The following is a 24,898-nucleotide window of genomic DNA, read 5'->3' as shown; positions in this document are numbered from 1 at the left end:
GTCAATTACCCTCCTTGGAAATCCCCCACATCCCTAACTCTGACCTTTTCTTTAGGCTATTCTGTGAACCTGCACAGGTCTTGCCTCCTTTCTGGGTCTCTGTTATCTTATCTATAAAATTATTACAATTGTAGCCTCTCCCAGCTTGGTCACAATCTGTTCGTGGAATCAACAGCTTGCGTTTTGTCTTCATTCAGTGGAAACCAAGATGGATTTGGAGGAAATTATTTTAAAAAACAATTTTTTCTTCTCTAGTGTGTTTCTAGAGCTGGGGCAGGGGAGGGGTGCTTATTTGCCAAGGGGTGGAGGGAGGGGAAACGTGGACAAGACCAAGGGCAGCTAGGAGTGAGGGGTGGGATTGGGGCAGAGTTGGAAGGACTCTGGGAGATAGCAGCAAGGTTTTTGACCCTGACCCTCTCGCCAGGGCTACCACTTCCATGGCTTCTGACACTTGTGCTGCCACATCCCACACCAAATAGACCCAAGGATCAGTTGGAGGCTTCCAGGACCTCTTTTTATTTCCATCCCCAAACCACATTTCCAGATGTCTCTGCAGCAAAGTGAAACTCCATACAGGCAAGCCTTAGGGGAAAAAAAAAAGAAAAAAGAAAATGAAACAATTGGCAGTGAAAGAAAGAGAAGATAGAGTCCTTAGAGAAGGGAGTATCCCTGAGGAGGTGGAGACAAGAGGAGGAGAAGGGGAGGAGGAGAGGAGGAGGAAAGCGGGCCTGTCCCTTTAAGGGGGTTGGCTGTCAATCAGAAAGCCCTTTTCATTGCAGGAGAAGAGGACAAAGATACTCAGAGAGAAAAAGTAAAGGACTGAAGAAGGAGACTGGAGAGACCAGGATCCTTCCAGCTGAACCAAGTCAGCCGCAAAGCAGACTAGCCAGCCGGCTACAATTGGAGTCCGAGTCCCAAAGACATGGGTGAGTTGCAAAAACTTTAGCATGGAAGATTCAAGCAGGCACAAGAATTTGCAAGAGGATTTCCAACTTTGGGGTTCGGAGTTTCCAATGGTTTAAATGAGTTGCGTTTTGGCACTTTTTTTTTTTAATTCCTTAGCACCCAATTAGATTAACTCCTTCTCTGCTGTACTGAGAATGATGCTTTATTGCCAAAGAACTCCAGCAGCACGTGGGGAGTCCCACAGATCCTTGGAGAGAATGCCCCGTGGGCTGCATGCGGTCATGTGTCCTCCTACCCCCTCACTTCCCTCTACCTTCTCTTTTCCCCTGGTTCCCAGGCCCTGGTAATGGCCAGGTCAGCTGATGTCCCTGGTTCTGCTGGAGGCAACTGAGTGTTCGCTAGCCTTCAGATGTACAAAATAACTGCTTGCTTAATACAAAATTTGGACCCTGTTTGGCATCAGAAGGAAATTGGGGAATTGGGCTAGATGGACTCAGGCTTGGCCATGGCTGAGGAGGCCAATCTCAGGTTCAAGAAATGAAAATAAAGTCCTCAATGGCTTTACCATGGGGAACGGATATGGGTAGGGGGGTGCGTGTGTGTATGTGTATGTGCACGTGTATAAGTGATCATTTCTTGCAAATATCAGACTTAGCTTTCCCGAGGACATGGCTCAGACTCTAAATCCCTGCTATGACAGGAGGCTGCTGGAACCTTAGGGCTCTTGCTGACTCAGTTGAGTATTGAGGGCTTCTCCAGGTTTCATGAACAGAGAGAAGCTATGAGGTCTGGTCTCTAGTAGTGTCTACTCAGAGCAAGGTGTGCAGAGCACGAGGGTCTTTGTCCACACAGGATGCCACAGAGATGTGTAGACATTGCTCACATTTGGCAAAACAAGGGTAACAGTTTGAACGCATCCTAAATGAAGTGAGAATCAATTGCCCCGTGTATTCACCACCAAATGTAGCACCTAGAAAATTCCAACAACATCCACAGAAATAGGCTCTCAGTTATAATAAGCTGGTGTCACCCTTTAAGTTGTTTCATTCTGAAACACATACATGTTCTTTGAAGCATGTATTCAGGTAGAATAATTAAGAGGGCAGAGCATGGACTAGAAATCAACACAACTAGGTTCGAATCCCAGATCTGCCAAGGTCATGAACTTCCTGACCTTGGGTTGGTCACTGTGAATTATCACTTCATCATCGGGAAAATGGGGATAACCATAACTGCTTCGTCTACTTTCAGGGTTGTGAAAATCAAGTAATAATGATGTGGAAGTCGTTTGAAAATGGACAAGCTCTATAACAATTGTAAATCATGATAATACTGATTATTCAACAATAATGCGTGTACAGGCTGGATCTTACACTTTCCAAAGTGGTTGGGCTTTCTTTGTGTGCACTTTTTGCACTTGGCTAAGAATCATTTGAACAATTGAGTGTGGTCAGGTGAGAGGTGAATGTTGGAGGAACTCAATTCCTGCTTTAGGTAATATCAGGAACGTTTCCTAATGTCAGGGCAGCTGATTAAGTAGGTTGTGAATTGAAAACGGAGAGGGAGTAAAGAAAGATGTTGAATATTACTTTCGCAGGGGATGAAAGCCCTGAGGAAAAGGCAGGAACAAATAAGGTGACCACAGGGAAGTCCCCTGGGGGTGGGTGATACTTGGGCCGGGTGCACATGATGGAGTAGCCACTGAGTTTTCAGTTATTTGATAACTATCTCAAATGCTTTGTAAATAATAGGCCATTTCTAACAAGATACTGACCTGTTAATCCTTCTGCTGTGGAGAGTGCTGCTGTTGAACAATTCTGGTAGACAAATTAGATCACAGAATCTGAGATTGGAAGGAACTTTAGAAGCTGTCTGAGCCAACTCTCAATGCAGGAATCCCTTCTGCAACAGCCAATTAAACATTCCTACAGTCTCTGCTTGATCACCTCCAGGAATAGGGAGCTCACTACCTCAACCATGTAGAATCTCATAGGTTTGGAAGTGAAGAGGAACCCTGAATTCAGTAGTGTCTATGCAAAAGGTTTATGAGGGAAATGATAGTTCATTAAACCGTGTGCTGACTTGGGAGAGGGATGTTTCAAATGAGTCTTTGGGATAACAATGGAACCGGAAAAGAGCCAAAGAGCAGTAGCTGATTATTCTCTGCTCAGTAACACAATGCCATTACTGAACAACAAAACATTGGCTCCCTCAAGCCTGTTGTCTGAGAACACTGGCTTTTACCCTGGTAACCAGACTATGATGCTTCCCTCCAAACGTGGCTGTTTGCCGAGCAGTGTAGTTTTGGCTGGCTCAGAGTAAGTGGGGGTAGCCCAGGCCAAAAGTGTGGAGGCAGAGCAGGGGTCCAGTTTTACAAAATGCCTGAAAACTAACTGAATCCCACCATGATGACAAGAATCCTGCAAGAATGCCAGGAGCTAAAAAGAAACCAGATCCAAACCAGCATATTCACTTACTCTCTGCCTAGAGACGCTGACTGAAATGATCACGGACAGCCTCCCCCTACTCCCCACCTTGGCACTGCAGAGCCAGAGGTGCTCTTGGAGACCCAGGCAGATTGGAAGGTCTGCTCTGCTTCGGGGGGCTCTTGCCCTGGCTCTGTGCTAGGAAACCCAGAAGTTTACTCAATAGCCTGTCAATTAGAACTATTCTCTCAAAGCTATCTGAGTAGTAACAAGGCCCCCAAAATGCCTGGGAGATGGGTGGGAGGGGAAATATAGTATCCAAACCCATCAAGGCAGAACCCCAGCCAGTGGTATCTTTTTCTTTGTTGATTTTTTGTGTATTATCTTGAAGCCCTGAAAATCATCCCCAGGGTATAGTTCTTGGTCTTGAAAGAAAGCAAAAGTAGAAATGCCCTCCTTGCCCACAGAACCTCAGGTCCAGAGAAGATCAAGTCAGGGCAGTGACATGATCAGAAAGGGCCACATCAGCCATGGTAGATGAACAGAGCAGCTTTCCCTTCCTTTCCCACTGTCAGAGCCTGCCCAGTGCCAAAGTGACATCAAAAGCTCAGCACGGACTGGCTGACTAATTCTTCCTTGGCTATTTTAAAATAGTCCTAAGGGTGATCTCTCAACTCTACACTGGCCTCTGAGCTCTCTGCCAGGCAGGGCTCTGGAAAAGAGTCAGTGACATCCCAAGGAAGAGAACAGGTTCCCCAGATCAGCTTCACACTGCAACCAAGGAGAGAGGAGGAATTGGTGGGAGACTGACCTAAGGAATAAGGTGTGGAAACAGTGGTCTCTTAGCTTAGTGCCAGGTGCTTCTCTTTCACCATCCCATAAGTGGGCCAGGTGAAGACAATGTGCCAGGGATAGAGTTTAACAATCAGGCTGCTACCCTAACCTCCCAATGTTTGGGCATAAATTGGCATACGTGTGTGTGTGTGTGTGTGTGTGTGTGTTTGTGTGTGTGTGTGTGTGTGTGTGTGTGTGTGTTGGGGAGGAGTGGGGAGTATTGGAAACAAGGTAGTCCAGATGCTGTTGCCATGGTAATAATAATATCTGTCCAAAGAAGAGGCTGAGATTCCTTTTTCTTCAATTCTGTCCACATGACTTGACTACCCAGCAGGCTTGGAGTCTCATATCCCAGCGACTGCAGGGCCCCTTTCCAGCACTTGAATGTGGTATAAGTGCTGATTTCATGTAGGAAAGACAAGATTATAGGCAGGGCTTTGTCTGACCAGATAAGGCCAGAAGCAAAAGTCTTTGTCTCTGGTACCTCCTGATGATTGTTGTTTTACTCCTAGAACCCACCCACTGATCCCCATCCATCCCCAGTACCAGTCACGGCTGCTCTAGCATCTTGGCCTTCTCAACTGCTATAGGCCCTGATCAAGGACGCCTCTGTTCATGGGGTGAGGTTAAGGGGTGGGTTCTGGGAGGAGGGTAAGACTTTAGTGCAGATTAGAGACTTAGGGAGATGGGGCCAGTTTTTCACTCAATGAGCCTGCCTGTTGTTTAGCTCTATTGTATAGGGTTCTTCTATCTCTCCCTTTGTCAGCTGGATTCAAGGGACAGGCTGGGAATTGTGCAAGGCACAATTGCTCTCTTTCTACCATCCCTTTCGATGAAAGCCCTTCCTCTCCTCCCTTTGATGAGTTCCCAAATTCACACTGAATTTCCATCATGGAGCTGGTCCTTGAGGCATGCCCAGGGCATGGGAAAGGAGGGAGGGCTTGGGAGCTCTTGGCTCCTGCTTAAACAGACAGCATCAGGATCAACATAGTCCCTTGGATGGACGTGGATCTGGATAAGAGTCAGAACGATCCTGTTGATCTCTGTCAGACTCCTGTGAAGAGCATTGCCAAGAAGGGCTTGAAAGTCTATCACAGATTGATCAGACTAGTTTTGAGAGTCTGTAGATAAATCTAGCCAACACTGAATATTTCCCTTTTGCTTACATTTTGCCCACAGGACTTGGTTATACACATTTTGACACTAGATTATAGGTAGTTTTTGTCTTTGATTCACAGACATAACTTTATTTTCCCCAATAAGACTGAGGTTTTTGAAGAAAGGGACTGGGTCTTATAATTCCCTTTTGGTTCTCATAGCGTATAAATTACTGCCAACGTACTTGATAATTGTACTGAATCCACATACGCAGAAATGAAAGGAAAACACTTGGGAGTGTCATTATTTTGCTCTATGACCTCTCCTCAAAGTCAGGTGGTTTAATCCAACCTGGGTAATATTACTATATTAGCATTGGGTAATATTACTATATAGTTTTTTTATGCCAACGCTACCACGTTGCAGTCTGTACTTAGCCTGGAAATGGGAGAATGTCTCCTGAGAGAGCTAAGGAACTTCTCTAAAATCCCTCACAGCTTTTCTGAATCAAACCTATACCATTTCAACGATGGATTCTGAAATTGAGAGCCTGTGGCTTTAGGCTATTTTTCACACATTCCCAAGGACATTTTTTGGGCTGTGAAAAATCAAAGTGAACCCAATGGACCTTTCTCAGAATGTTTTGATTGTCAACTACTTAGATGAAGACACAATTTCTTGCATGTTCTGAGTTTTTCCTAGTTGTAATCCAAAATTTGATTTTTTGCTTGGACAGACTGAGATTCTTCACTTCTGCTGAACTTAGATGCCCCCAGAACAAACATTTCATTTCCATTGTGAAGAGTTGGACATCTGATGCTTATCCTGATATTGTTGAACTGTTTATAGCTCAAGAGTGATAAATTCATTCAGGGCCATTTATTTCCAACTCCATATTAGAGACTCATTAAAGCCTATGTCCTTCTTGTCCCTTGCTTTGAGTGGCAGTGGAGCAGAAAAGGGGGAGCTAAGTTATTTGAGCTCAAAGAAAATAGAGGAAAAATGGATGGAAAAAGAAAGAGTATCAGTTCGTGATTCAGAGTTGCTCCCAAGGCTTAGCCCTTTATCCGCCAGTAAGAACACTACATATGACTCTCTGGTTATTTGGATGATGATCAAGGGATCAGACACGCTAAAGAGGATTTTTCCTCATCTTTACAACCCTGGAGGGAGCATCAGCTAAAAATTAGAGTGGAATTTTTTGTTTGGTCAGCAAGAGTTCAAGTTCCTCCATCCCTGATCACACCTGCACCACCATTTAGCCCTTCCCAAGGTGAAAAAGCTGGGGTGAGGGGGCACAGGACGGTCACTTGCTAGGGTGTATGGCACTCTTTACTCTGGGCTAAACAAACAGTTCTGCCATTGTTCCCTGGGTCTGACCCCCTCCCCACCCCCAGGCCTGTGGGCCCCTGCAGAATACCAATGAGGCTCCCGAGATCTCAGGGAAAAACAAGGCTTCTTTGTCCAAGGGAGCTATGGAGGGCTCTGTCCAAGCCCTGACCCTGTGCTGGGGAGAGAGGGAACAGTGGGGTCACTGACCTTACCCTCCCCCCACCCCCAGGCTTCAGAGACCTTCTTTACTAGAAGAGTCTAAGAGTTTGGGGGTGGGGAAGAGTTGGATAGGCGGGGAAGGAAAATGGCAGCACTGTTTATTTCCAAGCTCCTTTTCTTGACTTACAGGATACATCTAGTATCTTAACCTGTTGAGAAAGAGGAAGATCAATTTTTGAGAACAACGATCAATGTCAACCGCTGTGTTTTTCTCTCTGGTATACACATCCGTGCATGTGCACATTTGTGTGAATGCATGTGTGTGTGTGTGCATGTATGCGTCTACATGCACGCACGCGCGCGAGCACACACACACACACACACACATCCCATGGGCCAGCTCTGATGAGGCACTCTTACCAACCACTATTGCAAAGTTCATACTAAGTAAACTCTGCTTCCACTTACAACAGAACAGCTACAAATTGATTGCTTCCCATAGAGGCCACGTTCTCTGACAGCAGTGCTTTAGTTCTTGGAAGAGGAAGGAAATTCAGTTCTCCTGCAAATGTTAGTGACTTTCTTTGCTTGGCTTGGACTTCTGAGCCTCACCTCTGGTGTGGCAACAAGAATCTCTGAGGACCAAGGAAGGGCTATCATTTTAGGGGACAGTGGGTAATAGGACTCACTTGTTCTGTGGCTCTGAGAACAGAGACAAATGTCTTTACCTCAACTTTCCCATGATAGAGATAATTTGGTCCTTCAAAATCTGTTCTTATTGATGAAATTCAGCCATGCAAATCACCAGATGTTCAAGCACTTGGGATAAAAAAAACCTGTACTAATATTAAGAAGGTCAGACAAAGGACTCCCCTAGTGCCTGGTACCCTGGTATAAACAGGTGAGCTTTGGATAAAAGTCCAAACCTAAAGATTAATACAATTTATTTTCTTTTTATAAGGAGCCCCAATGTGCTTTTCCAAAACAGCAGCTGCTCAGTGCATTTGCTGATTATTTGTGTGTGTGTGTGTATATACAAATAATTCATATACACATATAATATATATAAATACAAAAATAATTCGTATATCATATCTATATATAGTATGATATATGAATAGATGTATAAAATCAGTTATATGTATATATGTATGTGTATTCTTTTCTGAAGAGCTTAACATTTTCATTTCTTCCACATTTTGGGGATCTGGCCAAGAGGCCAGAGGGAGCCATCCTCTCCCCAACTAGTCAGTCATCTACTTGAAATTTGTTAGGTTTCACTCCATGCAGCACCTTAGAGTGTGGGGCTGGTACTTGGGGCACAGCTGCTCTCAGAGCCTGTGACTTCTTGTGTGCCTTTCCTGTTTCTCAGCAGCTTTGGCGTGGGGCCTCAAGACTAATATCTCTGGCCAGCACACATTCCTTCCTGGAAGTCTAAGTGCATTTTCCCTATGTAACCACTTACTTGGCTGCCTGGAATTGTTAGTTGAAAATACTAGGTCTGCCTTGCTCATTCTTCCCATATGGCAGAGTCTATGTCTTTTATGTCTTTACATCCCACATAACACCTAGCACAATGCTGGACACATAGTAAGTACTCCATGACAGTTGATAAATGACTAACACAGACAAATCAGAATGATAAGAAAGGAGAGAATGATTACATAATCTCTCTAGCTTGCTACTTGAATTACTGATAATTTTAAAAAAACATAAATTCTGGGAATTTAAGGTAAAGATTTATTTTCAAGAATGGAACAAAGAATGCTTTTGGGGTCAATCTCACATTCCAGAAGCCTAAAGCTCTAGTCTCTCCTGCTTTTGAACTCAGCAGTGACCGCTCTATCCGTGCATGCGAGCACAGGATCTGACTGGTCTGGCAGAGAGGTATGAGTGGCACAAACTACCTATTGTAGTTCCCTGACTGTTTCCCCTCCTTCTTCCTCAGGCTTGTTAGAGTGCTGTGCAAGATGTCTTGTAGGGGCCCCCTTTGCTTCCCTGGTGGCCACTGGATTGTGTTTCTTTGGGGTGGCACTGTTCTGTGGCTGTGGACATGAAGCACTCACTGGCACAGAAAAGCTAATTGAGACCTATTTCTCCAAAAACTACCAGGACTATGAGTATCTCATCAATGTGTAAGTACCTGTCGTCTCATACAAACCCCTCTCTTTCCCTCTCTCCATCCTGAAGATACAGAACTCATCAGTACCTTAGTGACTAGTAGGAGATTGGTGTGGAGCCAGATAGGATTCCTGAGTCTTCCCTCTGTGTGCAGATTGCACCTATGCCACATCTGAAGCCCTAAATGAAGGAAAAGTGCCAAATTCAGAAAGGGGAGGTTTTCCTGCCTGCCAGCCCACTCTCATCACTCCCCCTCACCCCCCACTGCCCTTGCTTTGTCCCACAGGTTCTAACTTCTGCTTGGTAGGGTTAACAATGATCGAGTTGAAGCCCCTGTGGTGGTAGGTATGGAGAACTCAGGGGAGGCACAATGATGGGACAGAGTGGAGTTGCTGCACTTGGTTTGACACACTGCTTGAGTCTGCTCAGGCAGTACTAAGCCTGTCCTCCTAGAGCAAGTTAAACTCCCATTCCTTCATCTCTCCTCTTTCTTGTCTAGCTTCTCTCTCCTCTCTCTTCTTAGGGAGCGTCTCTGAAGGGTCAGGCCAAGGAGAGTAGGGCCCTGGTTCTTCAAGTCACAGAGTAAGCAAGGTGTGGGTGGAAGAGCATGTGCTGCTGGCCATGTGCTCCCTGTCGTCCTTTACTTCAATAAAGATAAGGTGGAAGCATGGAGGTGGAACCTAGTGATGCCTTTCAGGAATCCTTAGCCTTGTTTAGGTGCCCACTCAAGTGTCTACCTTACTTATGCAGGAAAGGAACTGGGCCCTCAATTAGTAAGATTCTCTGGTCTGTTTTGTCTATCTGTTAATGCAGGATCCATGCCTTCCAGTATGTCATCTATGGAACTGCCTCTTTCTTCTTCCTTTATGGGGCCCTCCTGCTGGCTGAGGGCTTCTACACCACCGGCGCAGTCAGGCAGATCTTTGGCGACTACAAGACCACCATCTGCGGCAAGGGCCTGAGCGCAACGGTAACAGGGGGCCAGAAGGGGAGGGGTTCCAGAGGCCAACATCAAGCTCATTCTTTGGAGCGGGTGTGTCATTGTTTGGGAAAATGGCTAGGACATCCCGACAAGGTGATCATCCTCAGGATTTTGTGGCAATAACAAGGGGTGGGGGACAAATGGGCGTGAGTCTGTGGCCTCACCTCCACTCAAGGCTGGGTCCTCTCTAGGGGCCTGGCTTTTGAGTGAGGAAGTGATGGCTACAGCAGAACGAGAAGGTCAGGAAGAACGTGGTGCCCAGCTGGCTTAGCCTCACCTTTCAAAAGTTCCCTAGAAAATTTCATCTCAAAGTTAAAAGCATGAGTTTTATGAGATTCTTTGTATAATCAGACCATTTCTAAGTCATCTGTTGGTATGCCTTTATTCCCCTCCTAGCAAGGACCACAAGAGTAGCTCTGATTGCCCAAGAGTCTAAAATGCTTCTCCTGGAGTTGAGACACAGGTACCTGATCTGAGAGGGAGGGTGGATCATGGAAATTAAATAATTGACTCCAAGGTGGAATTCACAATTTTCTGGGATTCTACACTGTTAGAGATCCCGGAGAGAACTAGTGTAAATCTGCATATTTAATGCTTCATCTTTGTCTGAGGGATATCCATGCCTCTAGTGAGGCACACACTGGTTTTCAGTCTCCAGAGTTAAAGATCTTTGGGGGCTGAACATTTGTGGGTTGTGATGATGTCTTTTGTGGCCAGCAGTTGGCTTAGAAAGGTTTTTGGATGTGAAATTGAAATGTCCTATTGGCTTTGTTCAATGACTAGAGATCAAAAGTCCTGTGACAGGGAACATTTTCTAAGCTCAGCCTAAGGCAAGAAATGGCACGACTTTCTTTCAAGATCTGTTTTGATTTCTTCACATCTTATCTGCCCAAAAAATCTCCTGAAGCCTCTCTAACCCAGGGATCCTCCTCACTCCAACCCCTACCCATTCCCCCCACCCTCTGTCACACTTGGGGCCAGTTCTCTAGTAGATACTGCCAATGACATTTGGCAAATATGCCCTGCTTACTAATTTCATTTGGTGGAAATTCCTGGAATCTGGTTTCATGTCTGGCACATGTCACTCCAGGATCTCCCAGTTTGTGTTTCAATGTCTGCAGGCTGATCCTGATTTCTAACCACCCCGTGTCAATTGTTTTAGTTTGTGGGCATCACCTATGCCCTGACCATTGTGTGGCTCCTGGTTTTTGCCTGCTCTGCTGTGCCTGTGTACATTTACTTCAACACGTGGACCACCTGCCAGTCTATTGCCTTCCCCAGCAAGACCTCTGCCAGTATAGGCAGTCTCTGTGCTGATGCCAGAATGTATGGTGAGTTAGGGCATGGGTGCCTTGGCTCCCCTACCCCCTATGGAAGCACTGTATATTTGGTTCTTTACTTAGGGTAAGGAGGGTGGTAATTATGGGAAAAAATATTATGGATGCCTGGATCTTAGTTTGTTAATCCCTCTCCACTGAAACCGGAGAGATTTCTTCCCTTGGAAGGGAACTTCTTGGAAGTGGTGGGAGTTTTCTTGGCCATTAACACTGCTCTACCCTAGTTGACTGCTGTTCCCAGCCCAGAAGCAGCACATTTCAATAACAAACACTAGATTTCACAACTGTTCAATACCACCTTCTATTTTTGATAAATCTTCAGAAAAGAAGATCCTGATTGTTAGTAGGATCCAACTTTTCAGCCAGAACGATTAAAGATGGAAGAAAGGCACTGAAGGAAATTCTCCGTGTAGCCCCACAGCTCTGTGAAGCTCACCCTTGTTGACTTGTGTGTCTTACTTAGGTGTTCTCCCATGGAATGCTTTCCCTGGCAAGGTGTGTGGCTCCAACCTTCTGTCCATCTGCAAAACAGCTGAGGTGAGTGGGCCATTTGGATTACTTTACAAAGGAATGGCTAGTACTATACAAATTCCTACCCATGGCCTTCAATTTTAAGGACAACAGTTTCTCTTTGCTGGATTTTGAGTTAGCAGATTGCCTTCCATAAAATACTGGCTGAGTATGCCTGAGCCAATGAACATAGATGGTAAAATATCTATTTTCCCTAGAGCTGCATAGAAAGCCTTCCATTCCAAGACTTCTTCCCTTAAAAGAGAAATTTGTAGATTTAGGTAAAGATAGAGCTTAATGGAGAAATTCCCCAAATGAAAATTTTCATTCTTTTAGTTAAAAACGTTATCAAGAAAATGAGTTGTGCATAGAGACATTCATAGATTTTACAAAATACTTTCACTTTGGAATTTCTAAATCTCTAATGAGAAATAAAAAAAAAAGTACATGTGAAAAAGGAAAATACTGTATTGAGAATGGATATTATACACAAATGAGGCAAGGGAATAAAAATAAATCCTAAGGAAGAAGGCAGTAAATTATTTTTTTGAAAGCAAAATATTGACTTTATATTTGGGCATCCTGGGCACAACTGTAGGGAACCAATTGATTAAAACATTTTATGAGTATTTTATGAGTATTCCTTGCTCTGGGTGCTATAGGGATAGATGCTATGGTGTACATTGAAGAGTTGGAGGCCTACAATCAGGGAAGCAACAACTTAGAGATGAAGAATTAACACACAGAAAGATATCAACGCATTCAGAAAGCTGCATTCACGATCTACAGTAGAACATATTTTTGCTGTTGCAAGAAACAGTTCTCCCTTTTGCATTTTCTTGCAGTTCCAAATGACCTTCCACCTGTTTATTGCTGCGTTTGTGGGGGCTGCAGCCACACTGGTTTCCCTGGTGAGTTGTCTTTGAATGATCTTGGCAAATAAATGGTCCTGGGATAGCTTGGGTACAGCTATGCTGAAAGGCAAAAATATAGACTCTTTCTAACCTTGAAATGCTAGAGAGAAGCTACTGGGAAGAGACAGTAAAGTGTAGAGACTGTGCCCTTCTACTTTGGGTTGGCAAGGTAGAAAAACTTCAGAAATTAGATAGGAACAAGAAAAGTGGTATGAAGAAAGAGGAGGTAAGATATTAATAGTCAATAATAATAATATTTGGCATTTACAGAGCATGTAATATTGCCAAGGACTTTGCAGTCATAAATTATGGTTAATTCTCAACACATCTTTGTCAGATGGGTGATAAGAACACTGAAACATTACTAAACATGATTTTCCAAAGCCTGGAATTCTATATACTGTAAATATGAATCCATCTTGGACACTCTCCAAGAGATTTAGTTACTCTTCCAAAAATCCTGGAAGGACCTCCTAACATTTAGAATTGTTACTACTATAATGCAATTCTATGTCCCAGGTCCTGCTGATGGTGTTACAGTGCAGTGTCAATGTAGTGCATTCATTGTTCAGATTAAAAACCTAGGGCACTGAAGGATAAAACTATTTATCTGTAGTCATTTGAATAAATGGTGAATGTTTAAGGATAAGCTCGCAAAAATCCTAGCCCCTACTGCTGAAGCTTTTATACGGAGTTGAGTTGTTTCTCATTTTGTAAAATAAATTGATGCATTAATCAGGGGAGGGCTGTGATGCACACAGTGGCTGTGTGTCTGCAGCAAGTACCCTATGACTTCAGGTCATTCAAACCTGTGGCTATGTTGATGGCAGAGCCCACGTCTTGTTCACTTCCCTGAGGAAAATTCAGTACTAGGCTGAGCATAAGTGTGGAATAAATCTTTGCCGAGTTCATTCTCTGGGCCTGGGCCATCGGAAGGAAACGTCTCAGAGAGGACTTCTTGTCAAGTGTGTGAAGTAAAAGCCTGGGACGTGCTGCTTTCTGCAGAGTAGGGGTTTTCCGTTTATGTAGCTATGACCTTATTTCTACCCTTCCTCATTCCCAAAAGGATTGGAGGAGGGAGAGCTTCCTTTTCTACTGTCACTCATATTCTCTCTTCTGTTCCCTACAGCTCACCTTCATGATTGCTGCCACTTACAACTTTGCCGTCCTTAAACTCATGGGCCGAGGCACCAAGTTCTGATCTCCTGTAGAATTTTCCTTTTCTCTAATAGCGAGGCTCTAACTTACACAGCCTACAACTCTGCGTCTCCTGTGTTAACTCTTTGCCTTTGCCACTGACTGGCCTTCTTCTTACTTGATGAGTGTAACAAGAAAGGAGAGTCTTGCGGTGATTAACGTCTCTCTGTGGACTCTCCCCTCTTACATACCTCTTTTAGTCATTTTGCTTCACAGCTGGTTCCTGCTAGAAATGGGAAATGCTTAAGATGGTGACTCCTCAACTGCAAGTCACAAAGAAATGGAGGCTCTAATTCAATTTTCAAGCATCTCCTGAGGACCAGAAAGTGTTTTCTTCTCAAAGGGCTCTTCCACTGGTGGAAACAAAGTGGAGAGAAAAATGCTCAGGTAGAGAGAAGGGATGTACCCGGCCCCCTTGCCATCTATAGGGTAGGGGCCAAATATATTCTTCTTAGTGTACAAAGCAGAGAACTCACTCCTGTCTCCCTATTACCACTGAAGATAGAAGAAAAAAAGAATGCCAGCAATACGATAAGAGCATTTGCCCAAATCTACCTATTGCAGCTGGGAGAAGGGGGTCAAAGCAAGGATCTTTCACCCATAGAAAGAGAGCACTGACCCTCATGGCGATGGACTATTTAAGCCCTAACTCAGCCAGCCTTACTTATAGCATAAGGGAGCGTAGTGTCTGTGTAGACAAAAGGGGCACCTGGCCTTAACACCTTGTTAGGGAAGAGAAACAGGGTGTTGTCAGCATCTTCTCACTCCCTTCTCCTTGATAACAGCTACCATGACAACCCTGTGGTTTCCAAGGAGCTGAGAATAGAGAGAAACTAGCTCGTATGAAAAAAGACTGGCCTAAGGAACAGCAGTTGCTAGTGGATAATGGTGTAAACTGAGCTAGCCCTCTGGTCAACACAGGATAGATAACTCTTCGGATAGCATGTCTTTTTTCTGTTAATTAGTTGTGTACTCTGGCCTCTGTTGTATCTTCACAATGGTGCTTTTTTCATGGGGTGTTATCCATTCAGTCATAGTAGGCGATTTGAAGATCTTGATTTGTTTCAGAATGATGTACATTTCACATTTTCCAGTTTGTTTATCACTTGTTTGGGGTTGTGCCAGAAAGGTCTGGAGAATGATTTTTCGACTATGATCCTTTAAAAAATGAAAATTGAACATTTAACATCAGGAATGATATTTAAAATTGGCTAGTTCCGTGCATCTACTGGGATTTTCTACAAATTATTCTGCCCTTTGCAGAAACAGATTTGGTGAATTCGAACCTGAATTTGAATAACCTATTTGATTGTTCTTTCTAGCTAGTGGGAGATGATTTGATTTAGCAATATTACCTGTGTGAGTTAAAGAGTCGGGTTTAACATACCGGTTATTCTCTCCTGGTATAGACCACGTAACCGAATGCACTAGCTGTCAGCTATTCAGTTGGTAAGCTTCCATGGAAAAAGAAAGGTGGAAAGACTTTGAAACCTGAATAGCTCCCAAGTTTTAGTCTTCTCTTTCTGTGTTTGTTAACTTTGGGTTAAAAAATAAAAGGCTGATTGGTCTTTATTGAAGAAAAATTTTTACGGGTATGACTATAGGTGGCTCTTTCGTTGTAAAGAGTTGTTTTGTATTTTCCCCCAAAGTGGTTTCAGCAATGTTTAAGGAGATGTAAGATCTTTAAAAAAGACACAATATTTGTTTTCAGACCGGTATACAAGATAAGCTTCCAGGCTGCATAGAGGGAGGAGATGGAAAAGGTTCTGTAAGAAACCAATCAAGATCAAGGAAAGTGAAGTAATCCCTACCTTGTGTTTTGTTTTGATTTAATAACATAACAAATAACCAACCCTGCCCTGAAAACCTCCCATGCATACATACACACATATACACACACAAAGAGAGTTAATCAACTGAAAGTGTTTCCTTCATTTCTGATATAGAATTTCAATTTTAACACACATAAAGGATAAACTTTTAGAAGCTTATCTTACAAAATGTATTTTATAAAATTAAAGAAAATAAAATTAAGAATGTTCTCAATCAAACGTTGTGTCTTTTGAGTAAATTGTTCTGTTTAACTCCACCAGAGAAACTCGAATAATTATACTTTTATTGTGCTTTGTTCAAGGAGCTCGTTTATTTTTCAGATCATCCAAGTCATTCTCACAACAATTCTCTGAAATAGAGAGTAGATAAATCACTTCTATTTTAACTGGAGACACCAAGAAATACAGGCAAAGTAAATCACCCAAAGAAACCCAAAAAGTACATATCTGAGCTTGGACTAGAACTCAAGTATTGATACCTATTCATTGCCTGTTTTAAGATTTCTTTTCTCTAAGAAGTTGGGTTTCAGAGCATTCTGCTAATTCAGAGTCAGATATGGTTACTTCTACACAATAATGGTGCCTCAGGCCTGATGTGTTTAGGATTAAGTTATTGTTACCTTTTCTTTGAACTGTTTGGATATTCCAATAATGAACCCTTAGTGCTTCATACATGAATGATACTTAGATTCATCTAGAAGTACTTGATGAAAGGTTTAATGTAAGGGCAGAACAGATATGGTAAGGGCAATGTAAATTTAAATAGGCTGTGGCAGGGCAGTATTAAAATAAATTAGTGACATCTACTCCCCTGGATGGCCAGCCCACTAGCCCACTTGGGACACAGCATTAAATCCCTGTCACAACACTAGGCTAGAATTTGAACTCTTGGACAGCACTCTAATGACCAGCCTAAAGAAAGCTGACTTAAATTATCTGTAGATTCATTGTCCCGTAGTTGCAGCTGGCAAGGAGCGTGACTGGAGAGAAAAGAGACTTGAGCTGGGGGCAACAATTCAGTCACTAGTTAAGGAGCTCCATTCAAAAGTAGCTTAAATTTAATCTTCTGATTTCTGCTTCAGCACAATTAATATTCCTCAAGCAAGTCTGATTGGATGACTTTAAGACAGAAAAAAGCAAAAATATGACAAGGACTTATTTTTAGACACTGGCAAACAAGGACATAGCACCATATTTTGGAGAATTGATTCAGGGTGCTATAGAGTGAATGTATTTTTGCCTCAGAGGAGCGGAAAGCCAGTTCCCAAGAAAGCTGTGTTCTCCATCTGCCCTTATTTGGCTCTGCCCTCTGGGACCAATCTATAGATGGAGTTTCCAGGCTCTCAGAAGCTGAGAGCATCTCCAGTCTATCAATTGAACCCATTGTTCTTAGCTCTCCCACACACCATAAACCTCCTTTCTCTGAACTGAAAGAGCTCTCTTTGTGCTTAGATCAGCCAAAGATCAAGATGCAGCAGTAGACACAAGAAACATTTTCTTACAGCATCAGATGTATTGCTTTTCTTACCTTCAGGGTCAGTACTGAGTGCCGTTATGTAGAGTGTGGAAGCTGCAGCTTTGTCCAGAGCCACATTTGTTCATTCATTAATTCAGTAGGCAAACATTTATTGAGTACCTACTAAGCTTTGCTAAACCCTGGAAGTTTCAAGTTTGGGGGTGATGTGGGTAGAAAGGTGATAAAGATATGATCTGACACTCAAGGATCTCACTCAGCCTCAACCATAGCAGAGAGGTCTCCTAGGGTGGACCAGAGTGGAGGCAGGGAGCATGCAAGAAGCAATCTGATTGGCTGACTGCAATGGGCATCTGAATTCTCCCTTCAGTATGTGGGAGAGGTGGTGGTTAAGGGCCATGACCTCACGTGGCTCTGGTTTTCTAGGGCCCTGATAAAAACAAAACTTCAATTTAAAGTCCTGACAACTTGTGACTTGCTCTCTCTGTGTCATCCTGCTTCTGGCCTTACACGTGACAGTATTTATGCACACACTGTCACAATGCAGGTGCGTGCTTCCACCCACTCAGTAATCTGGGGAGTCAGAGGGCACATGGATTAGGATTTATATAAACACAAGCTATTCAGCATGGCTTTTTCTTTCCATCCGGGCTAAATCTTAGAAGCCATGGAAAGGTAATATAAGATACGAGGTACTTCTCTCTTTGAATTTCCTTACTGTGAGCACAGATAGCATGTCTATTTTGACATTAACAGTTAGCTTGATAAATATTAAGTAACAAATGGAAGAAATATCCATTCTTACATAAACAAAATCAGTATTTGGCCTTTTCTTACATCAATAAGCAAGTTAAGGATTCAAGTCAATATCTATAAATTGGAAAAGATTTTCCTTGTTCACTCACTTGCTTTGAAACAAGCAACCACGCTCTTCAAAATTATTGTTGTCCTGCAAAGTTAGGTGTCTATGTGTTCCTGCTCTGGTGCTCCTTGAGTTGATCTACTTTATTCCAAAGGAAAGAAAAATAAGATAAGGTAATGAGTATTTTCCAGATTATGAAATAACCAAAGGAAATCCAACCTTAACATTTTATTCAAACCTTCAACAAATATTTATTTAACAAATTCTCTGTGCCAAGTGTTATGCTAAGTGCCGGTCATACAGCAGTGACTAAAACAGACACAATCTCCTCCCTCCTAGAGCTCAACTAAAGACCAACAGGCTTAGGGAGGGAGATAGGAACGTGTTGAAGAACGAGACTACATCTTTTACAGAAAAGGTGGAAAAGACAGAATCAGGGAGAACCTTGCCCAGTCCCATGAGAAACAAGGAGCGAAGTAAAAGAAGATGAGGCATGAAAGTCTGTTTGTAGAGAAAGAGGCCTGACATGCTATGGTATTTAGGATTGAAACATGTTAAATGACCCTGTACTGTTTTGCTCACCAATGTGGACAGTAAGCCAGCTCTGGTCTCTGAAGGAATTAGCTTCATTAATATTCTATTTATTATGTGAAGCTCTACCTTTTCTACGTGAAAAGGGAAACCACAAAGCTGGATTCTGAAAGTTCCAATATGAAAACCAAACAGGCCAGTCGATATTTGAAAATTTATAGATGGCTCTAATTCTATTTGATGCTTGAGCTCACGTGTAGAGCCACTTAAAAAAAGAAGGGAAATGTGGCCCTTGCAATCAAAGCTCTCTTCCATGCCCCGAGATGTACCAGATATGAATTTGGTGAAATCTCATTTGATTTAAAATCTGAAATCAGCCCACATTAACAAAAAAAAATGTGAACAGAAACATAAGCATTCTCCCATATGCAGATGATGTTATTATCACAAGCTAGGAGTGGTCTTAGGAAACAAATGGCTGAGCTAATTATTGCTATAAAGAAAGCCTACATATCGATTTTCCTTAAAACAAATTTGTCATTATCAGTAGATGTTCCCAACTTCTTGTTGGTGAATAGTGTAAATAATTCCATAGAGCAAGTACCCCGGGATATATTCTGCAGCTAGTTTATCTGGGCGGACACACGAGTAAATTACATTTCTCCAAGTCAGGTTCTTTATGTGTGCTAACTGAGTTTGTGTGTGTGTTGTTGTTTATTTGTTTGTTTTTAGTAGCTGAGGTGGTTACAGCCACTTAAAAATATTTCCAGGTTAAAAAAATTTTTAAATGTCATGCTTTGTGACATGGGGCTGTGGTGGCCTATTTGTCTCAGTGTTAAAGAAGACCCAAAATAACTGTCTGAACACAATCTTGGCCCAGTCCACAGGCAGCTATACTTCCAACAATAATAGGTACACTTTATTGAGCCCTCTACAAAATACTTCAGACATCTTATCTCATTTAATCTTCACATCAGTCCTATGAGGCAGAAACAACTATTATCCTTCAGCTCCAGGCTGGAGCACGCGCCATTACTGGTCACATCAGTTTGAACTCGAGGATGTCAATCCTATCCCAGTCCAGCTGACTGCTAAAGCTGCAGAGATGAGCTGCATCCAGGTGTTTGTCAGGGAGTAGAACTACCGTCATTGTAGCTCAGTCCCTGCCAGAAACTCCACTGAAAGAAGCAGTAGTCATGGAAGATAACCTGAAGGCAGTATAGTCCATTCATTCCGTAGTCATCTCTAAACCTTTTTGATTGTGCAACCATATAGTAAAACATGTTAGAGCCCACCCTCTGCACCCGCCTGGCCCCCACCCCATGACCTTGAGGCTCAAAGTGTGGTCTGAGGACAAGCAGCATCAGGATCACCCGGGAGCTGGTTAAAAATGTGGAATCTCAGGCCCTGCCCTAGAACTATTCAATCAGACACTGCGCTTGAACAAGATCCCAGGACGATGTGTGTATACATTAAAATTTGAGACTATTTACTGTATGTAATTATATAGAAATGTATTAAAATATATAATATACTTAGGTTTAAAATATTAATGTTATATTCATGTACTAATGTACTAATATATGCATTATAAAGCATGAAAAACAACATTTAAAAGTTTGAGATAAATATGAAATAATATTTTAAAATAAATTTTCTTTGATTATATATAGAAATTCATCTCTTATTTGAAACATTATTATAAATATTTTAGTGGCAACAATGTGATTGAATATGCCTCATTAATTCTGAACTGATAATTTAACATTTTGGAATACTCCGTTCAGTTTAAACTAATACTTGGCTCCAGTGTACGTCATAGCTGAAAGCGGTACCTCATGGAGATTCGTAGATCTCAATGGCTGCAGTATGACAGTAGCTCAGTAAATCATATTACTAACTTAACTGTTCAGCCCTACTCTGCAGTTATGCAAAGGCTTTTGATGAAATTTGGCTGTTAAATTTCCACTCTTCCCGACATCAATCAGTGGCTCTTGCACACTAGAATATTTCTACAAATGAGCTTAAGCTATTGGAGTAAAACGTTTTAGGTAAGTTTAAAATGTCCTGTTACATTTTTTTTCACAGCTGGGAAAACAGGTGACACACAGTTTTCAGCAACAAAATCACAAGACAATGAAAACTTTTTCAAATATCTGTTTTCAAAATGCTCTCTCTATGGCGTATTTTCTTTTGAAAAGCACTTACTATCTCATTCATTTTTCAAAAGGCATCTTTCCCTGACAAATAGACTGAGTAAGGACACCAGAGTCAATCTTTATATTAGATATTAGTAAAACAATTTCTTTCTTATTTTAAGATTAAAAATTAATAAAATATGGGTTCTAATGGATCATGTTGCAATCTCGTAGAGTACATACATCCCACATTAGAGACCATACTGTGTAGCAGGTTTTCCAAACCGTTTTGGGTATGAAAATCTCTTTCTAAGGTAAACATTTTTCTCAGGCCTCCACCATGATAGTGGCTGTAGTTTTAGTATCCACTGGTTGAGAAAACATTTTAAATCTACATCAATTCAGTAACATTCTTTTTAAACTTTTTCTTATAGAAAATTTCAAATATACACAAAAGTAGAGAATGGTGCAATCGACTCCATATACTCATCACTCAACTTCGACAATGAGCAAATGTTCAATAACACTTTAAAATGAGTTTGTATTTTATTGACGTCCACACACGTGAAGATATGTCATTCATTCATTCTACTGACAATCCTTGGTGTTCCGATGAATATGGTGACTCCTTGCAGAAATGCCTCCATTTTCTATTCCACCCACAAGCGGATAGAAGAGCAAAGCTTTGAGAATTGCTCCACTTTAGAGTGTAAAATCTCTTTGTGATTTAAGCCAGACGAACAGGTGGCAACATATCTGAATGCTTCATGTTGGCCCCCACGGAATTGCTCCGTTTTTTGATGTCAGTGACCTATATTAAGGGGCGTTTTTAAAAAACAGTCCTATGCAACAGTGACTGTGTTTACTAGAGGTATGTTTTTGTGGGTGTCATTCATTATACTATATTTATCCAGAAGGCTGCAGTGGAGATATTTCTCTGCAGTCTCAGCATCAAAAATAGTTGTGCTTTATTTGAGTGGTGGAGTGAGGCAGACTGTCATTATGATTACTGATGTTGTTATATTTTGGATTTTTTTTCTGGAACACATTCATCACTTTGGTAATTTAATCCATTTCTGAGTTGTTGAAACCATTCCAAAACCACCTTTTGCTTTGTTGTGATAATTTCTCTTTCTCTCTTTCCCCTCTCATCTCTGTGGAGGTGCGTAGCATAGTCAAGATTGAAAGACAAAGAAAGAAAACAGTTCTAGGTCAGTTTTTCTCAGCCCTCACTTCAACTCCAGAATTCAGAAACCTTTAAAATACTGGGCTTAGATGTGGTTTTGTCTGTGAGTTAATATATGGATTCAAGTATGGTGAACAAACATCTGTCAACTAGACCTGAGCATATTTGATACTCTAGCCCTAATAAGAACCCCAGGCTCTTTGTCATTTGAATACATAAGCCTGGAAGATACCCTGTCTGACAGACGCTTCTAGAAATAGATATAAATTTGAATTAAAATGGCTCCATGCCCAAAGCTTTTACTTTCACAGGTAAGGGAGGCTTTTATATTGTTCATTATCTCTTTCTCATAACAAAAGCCGAGGGGAGTTAATTCCCAGGGCTGTATTCCACATCCTGGGGTTCTCCAATTGTTTCAAGGAGGGTCGGGAAAATGATACAAATAAGATTTTAATGCAATTAAATTTTGAAAGACATATGCCATACATTTTTAGGAAAAGAGAATAAGATAAACTAAAATAAAAGAGGTAATAGTTTTCAATTCTAGAATATCAGGTGGTTATTGCTTTAAAACAGGGTTACCAAAAGAGTGGATCTATTGTACCCTCTGCTTCACTCCCTCTGCCTCTGACTTCCTGGGCTTACAGTTGGGTACAATGATGTCCCCAGGACCAGGTTTTACTGTGACCCTTATGTTGAGTACTCACCTTGTACACCATCTGTAATAGGATTGTCCCCATTTCAGATCACTACAGCAGTCGCTCATTACTCTCAGTCTCCTCCTAGGAGTGTGGCTCAGACTTGCCCTTACCAGTTGGTCCCACCACCTTGTCAGAGACCCTGTTCCTTTTAAATGGTGACAGGCCTTCTAATGGCCACTGCCAAACCTGCCTGAAATTCTCCAGAACATTTGCTTATTGTTGGGCCCAACTTCTGTGCTATGCTCACCCTACTGGAGTATAAATAAATTACTTGTTTCACCAGAGAATTCTTTTTTTTTTTTTGTGAGGAAGATCAGCCCTGAGCTAACATCCATGCCAATCCTCCTCCTTTTGCTGAGGAAGACTGGCCCTGAGCTAACATCTATTGCCAATCCTCCTCCTTTTTTTTTTCCCCCTTTTTCCCCCCGAAGCCTCAGTAGATAGTTGTATATCATAGTTGTACATCCTTCTAGTTGCTGTATGTGGGACGCCGCCTCAGCATGGCCAGACAAGTTGGTGCACGCCGGGGATCCGAACCCGGGCCGCCAGTAGCGGAGTGCGTGCACTTAACCACTAAGCCACGGGGCTGGCCCTCACCAGAGAATTCTGAAACATGACTAACAACCTGGAAATATAATAACAGCAAGCACATATAACTTCCACTATGTGTGGGCATTGTTCTTAGTGCTTTGCAGATATTAACTCATGCAAGCCTCGTAACAACCCAGAGGTGAGTACTATTATTATCATCGCTCTGATTTTAAAGATGAAGAAACTGAGACCCAGATAGGTTAAATACATTGCTCAGATTTACAAGCTACTAAGTGATGGAACTAAGACTTTTTAAACCACTTTATTGAGGTATTATTGCCATACAAAAAGCAGTAGATATTTAATATATTACAACTTGATGTGTTTGGAAATAAGTTACATTGTGAAACCATCATCACTATCAATGTCATAAACTTAGCCATCACCTCCAAAAGTTGCCTCCAGCCATCTATGTTTTGTTTTGTTTTTCCTTTTGTGGTAAGAATGCTTAATGTAAGATTTACCTTCTTAGTGAAATTTTAAATATACAATACAGTATTGTTAATCATAGGCCCTACGTTGTCAAGTAGACCTCCAGAACTTATTTATTTTTGCGTAACTGAAACTCTGTACCCTTTGACCAACATCTCCCCATTTCTCCTCCCCCCTCAGTCCCTGGCAAGATTTAAACCTGGGTAATCAGATTCCAGAGTCTCAGCACTTAACCACTGCTTTATGGATCTTCCAGCAGAGGGACACATCTTATCACAGGAGAGGAGGACTTTAAAATTAAGAAAAACATTTTATATAACAAAACTGTCCTGGTTGTCCTGGGAGCGGGATATGTTGAGGACAAAAGGAGATTAGTGAGAACAGGATGCTGAGGGCCAGAACAGGCTAATAAGAACTTGGAACACTCAGTCCCCACTATGAGAAAGAATCCCACAGCATAAATGCCACTCTGCAAATCATGTGCCACAAAGTGCAGAACAAGTTTTATCAAAAAATAAACAGCTAAAAAATACATACTACATAAAACACTAGCATATAATTTACAGTGATACAAGGATGTTTAAAGACTATATTAAATACACTAGAGTGGGTACCTGGAGTGGGAGAGGGAAATGGGAGTAGGGATCACGGAAGAAGGAAAAACAGAGAGACAGAGGTCTTGCCTGGAATGATGACGATAATTTACTAAGAACTGAGGAGTATGATCAACTCAATTCTCAGCCTCCTGAGGTCCAAATTAAACAAATAAATGGTTGCCCACCAATGGAGTCGTTTGCTCTTGAGGATGCTCATAATTTTTCTGGTTGGATGTATAGAGTTTCTGATACATCTCAAGGGTAAGCAGGACTAAAATCTGGGCGATGACTCTGTGGGAATAAACCTCGATGTAGCCTTTGCTTTACTAGGAAATGACTAGGCTATTCTTTGCAGTTGGACATGAAAATAAACTCATACCTCAGGCTATTAGTATGTGATAGATTATTTTCTAACAATTTTCTGGAGATATATTTCACACACAAACAACTGACCCATTTTAAGCATACAATTCATTGGTTTTTAGTATGTTCACAGAGTTGTGCAGCCATCACCACAATGTTAGAACATTTTCATCATCCCAAAAAGAAACCTCATACTCATTAGCAGTCACTCCCCATCTTGTCCCCCTCCCCTCTCAGCACAGGCAACCACTAATCTACTTTCTGTCTCTAAGAATTTGTCTATTCTTGACAGTTCATATAAATAGCACCATCCAATATGTGGTCTTTTGTGACTGACTGCTTCTCCTTAGCATAATCTTTTTGAGGTTCATCCATG

General features: G+C 42.0%; 1 protein-coding gene across 2 annotated transcripts; it reads left to right on the top strand.

Annotated features, from left to right (window-relative positions):
• The first annotated feature begins 795 nt into the window (after positions 1 to 795).
• PLP1 (proteolipid protein 1) lies at positions 796 to 15,855 on the top strand. Of its 2 annotated transcripts, none has more exons than XM_004443726.3 (7): positions 796 to 926; positions 8,704 to 8,890; positions 9,690 to 9,846; positions 11,021 to 11,189; positions 11,659 to 11,732; positions 12,551 to 12,616; positions 13,749 to 15,855. In XM_004443726.3, the coding sequence occupies exons 1-7, from the start codon at positions 923 to 925 to the stop codon at positions 13,818 to 13,820; spliced, it is 729 nt and encodes a 242-aa protein (XP_004443783.1). In that variant the 5' UTR covers positions 796 to 922; the 3' UTR covers positions 13,821 to 15,855. The 2 variants fall into 2 exon arrangements, with proteins under 2 accessions (XP_004443783.1, XP_004443782.1); XM_004443725.3 differs by having other exon boundaries at positions 9,690 to 9,951.
• The last annotated feature ends 9,043 nt before the right edge of the window (positions 15,856 to 24,898 follow it).

The sequence above is a fragment of the Ceratotherium simum genome, chromosome X (genome assembly GCF_057802395.1).
Source record: "Ceratotherium simum simum isolate JZ-2026a chromosome X, ASM5780239v1, whole genome shotgun sequence".
NCBI classification, from domain to species: domain Eukaryota; kingdom Metazoa; phylum Chordata; class Mammalia; order Perissodactyla; family Rhinocerotidae; genus Ceratotherium; species Ceratotherium simum.
Note: the sequence above shows the minus strand (reverse complement) of the source record. Positions and strands in the feature narration are given on the sequence as shown.

Coding starts and splice junctions, on each gene's coding strand:
- PLP1 (XM_004443725.3), top strand. Junction 9,952..11,020: donor GGCTAGGACATCCCGACAAG/GTGATCATCCTC, acceptor CAATTGTTTTAG/TTTGTGGGCATCACCTATGC. Junction 11,733..12,550: donor CCATCTGCAAAACAGCTGAG/GTGAGTGGGCCA, acceptor ATTTTCTTGCAG/TTCCAAATGACCTTCCACCT.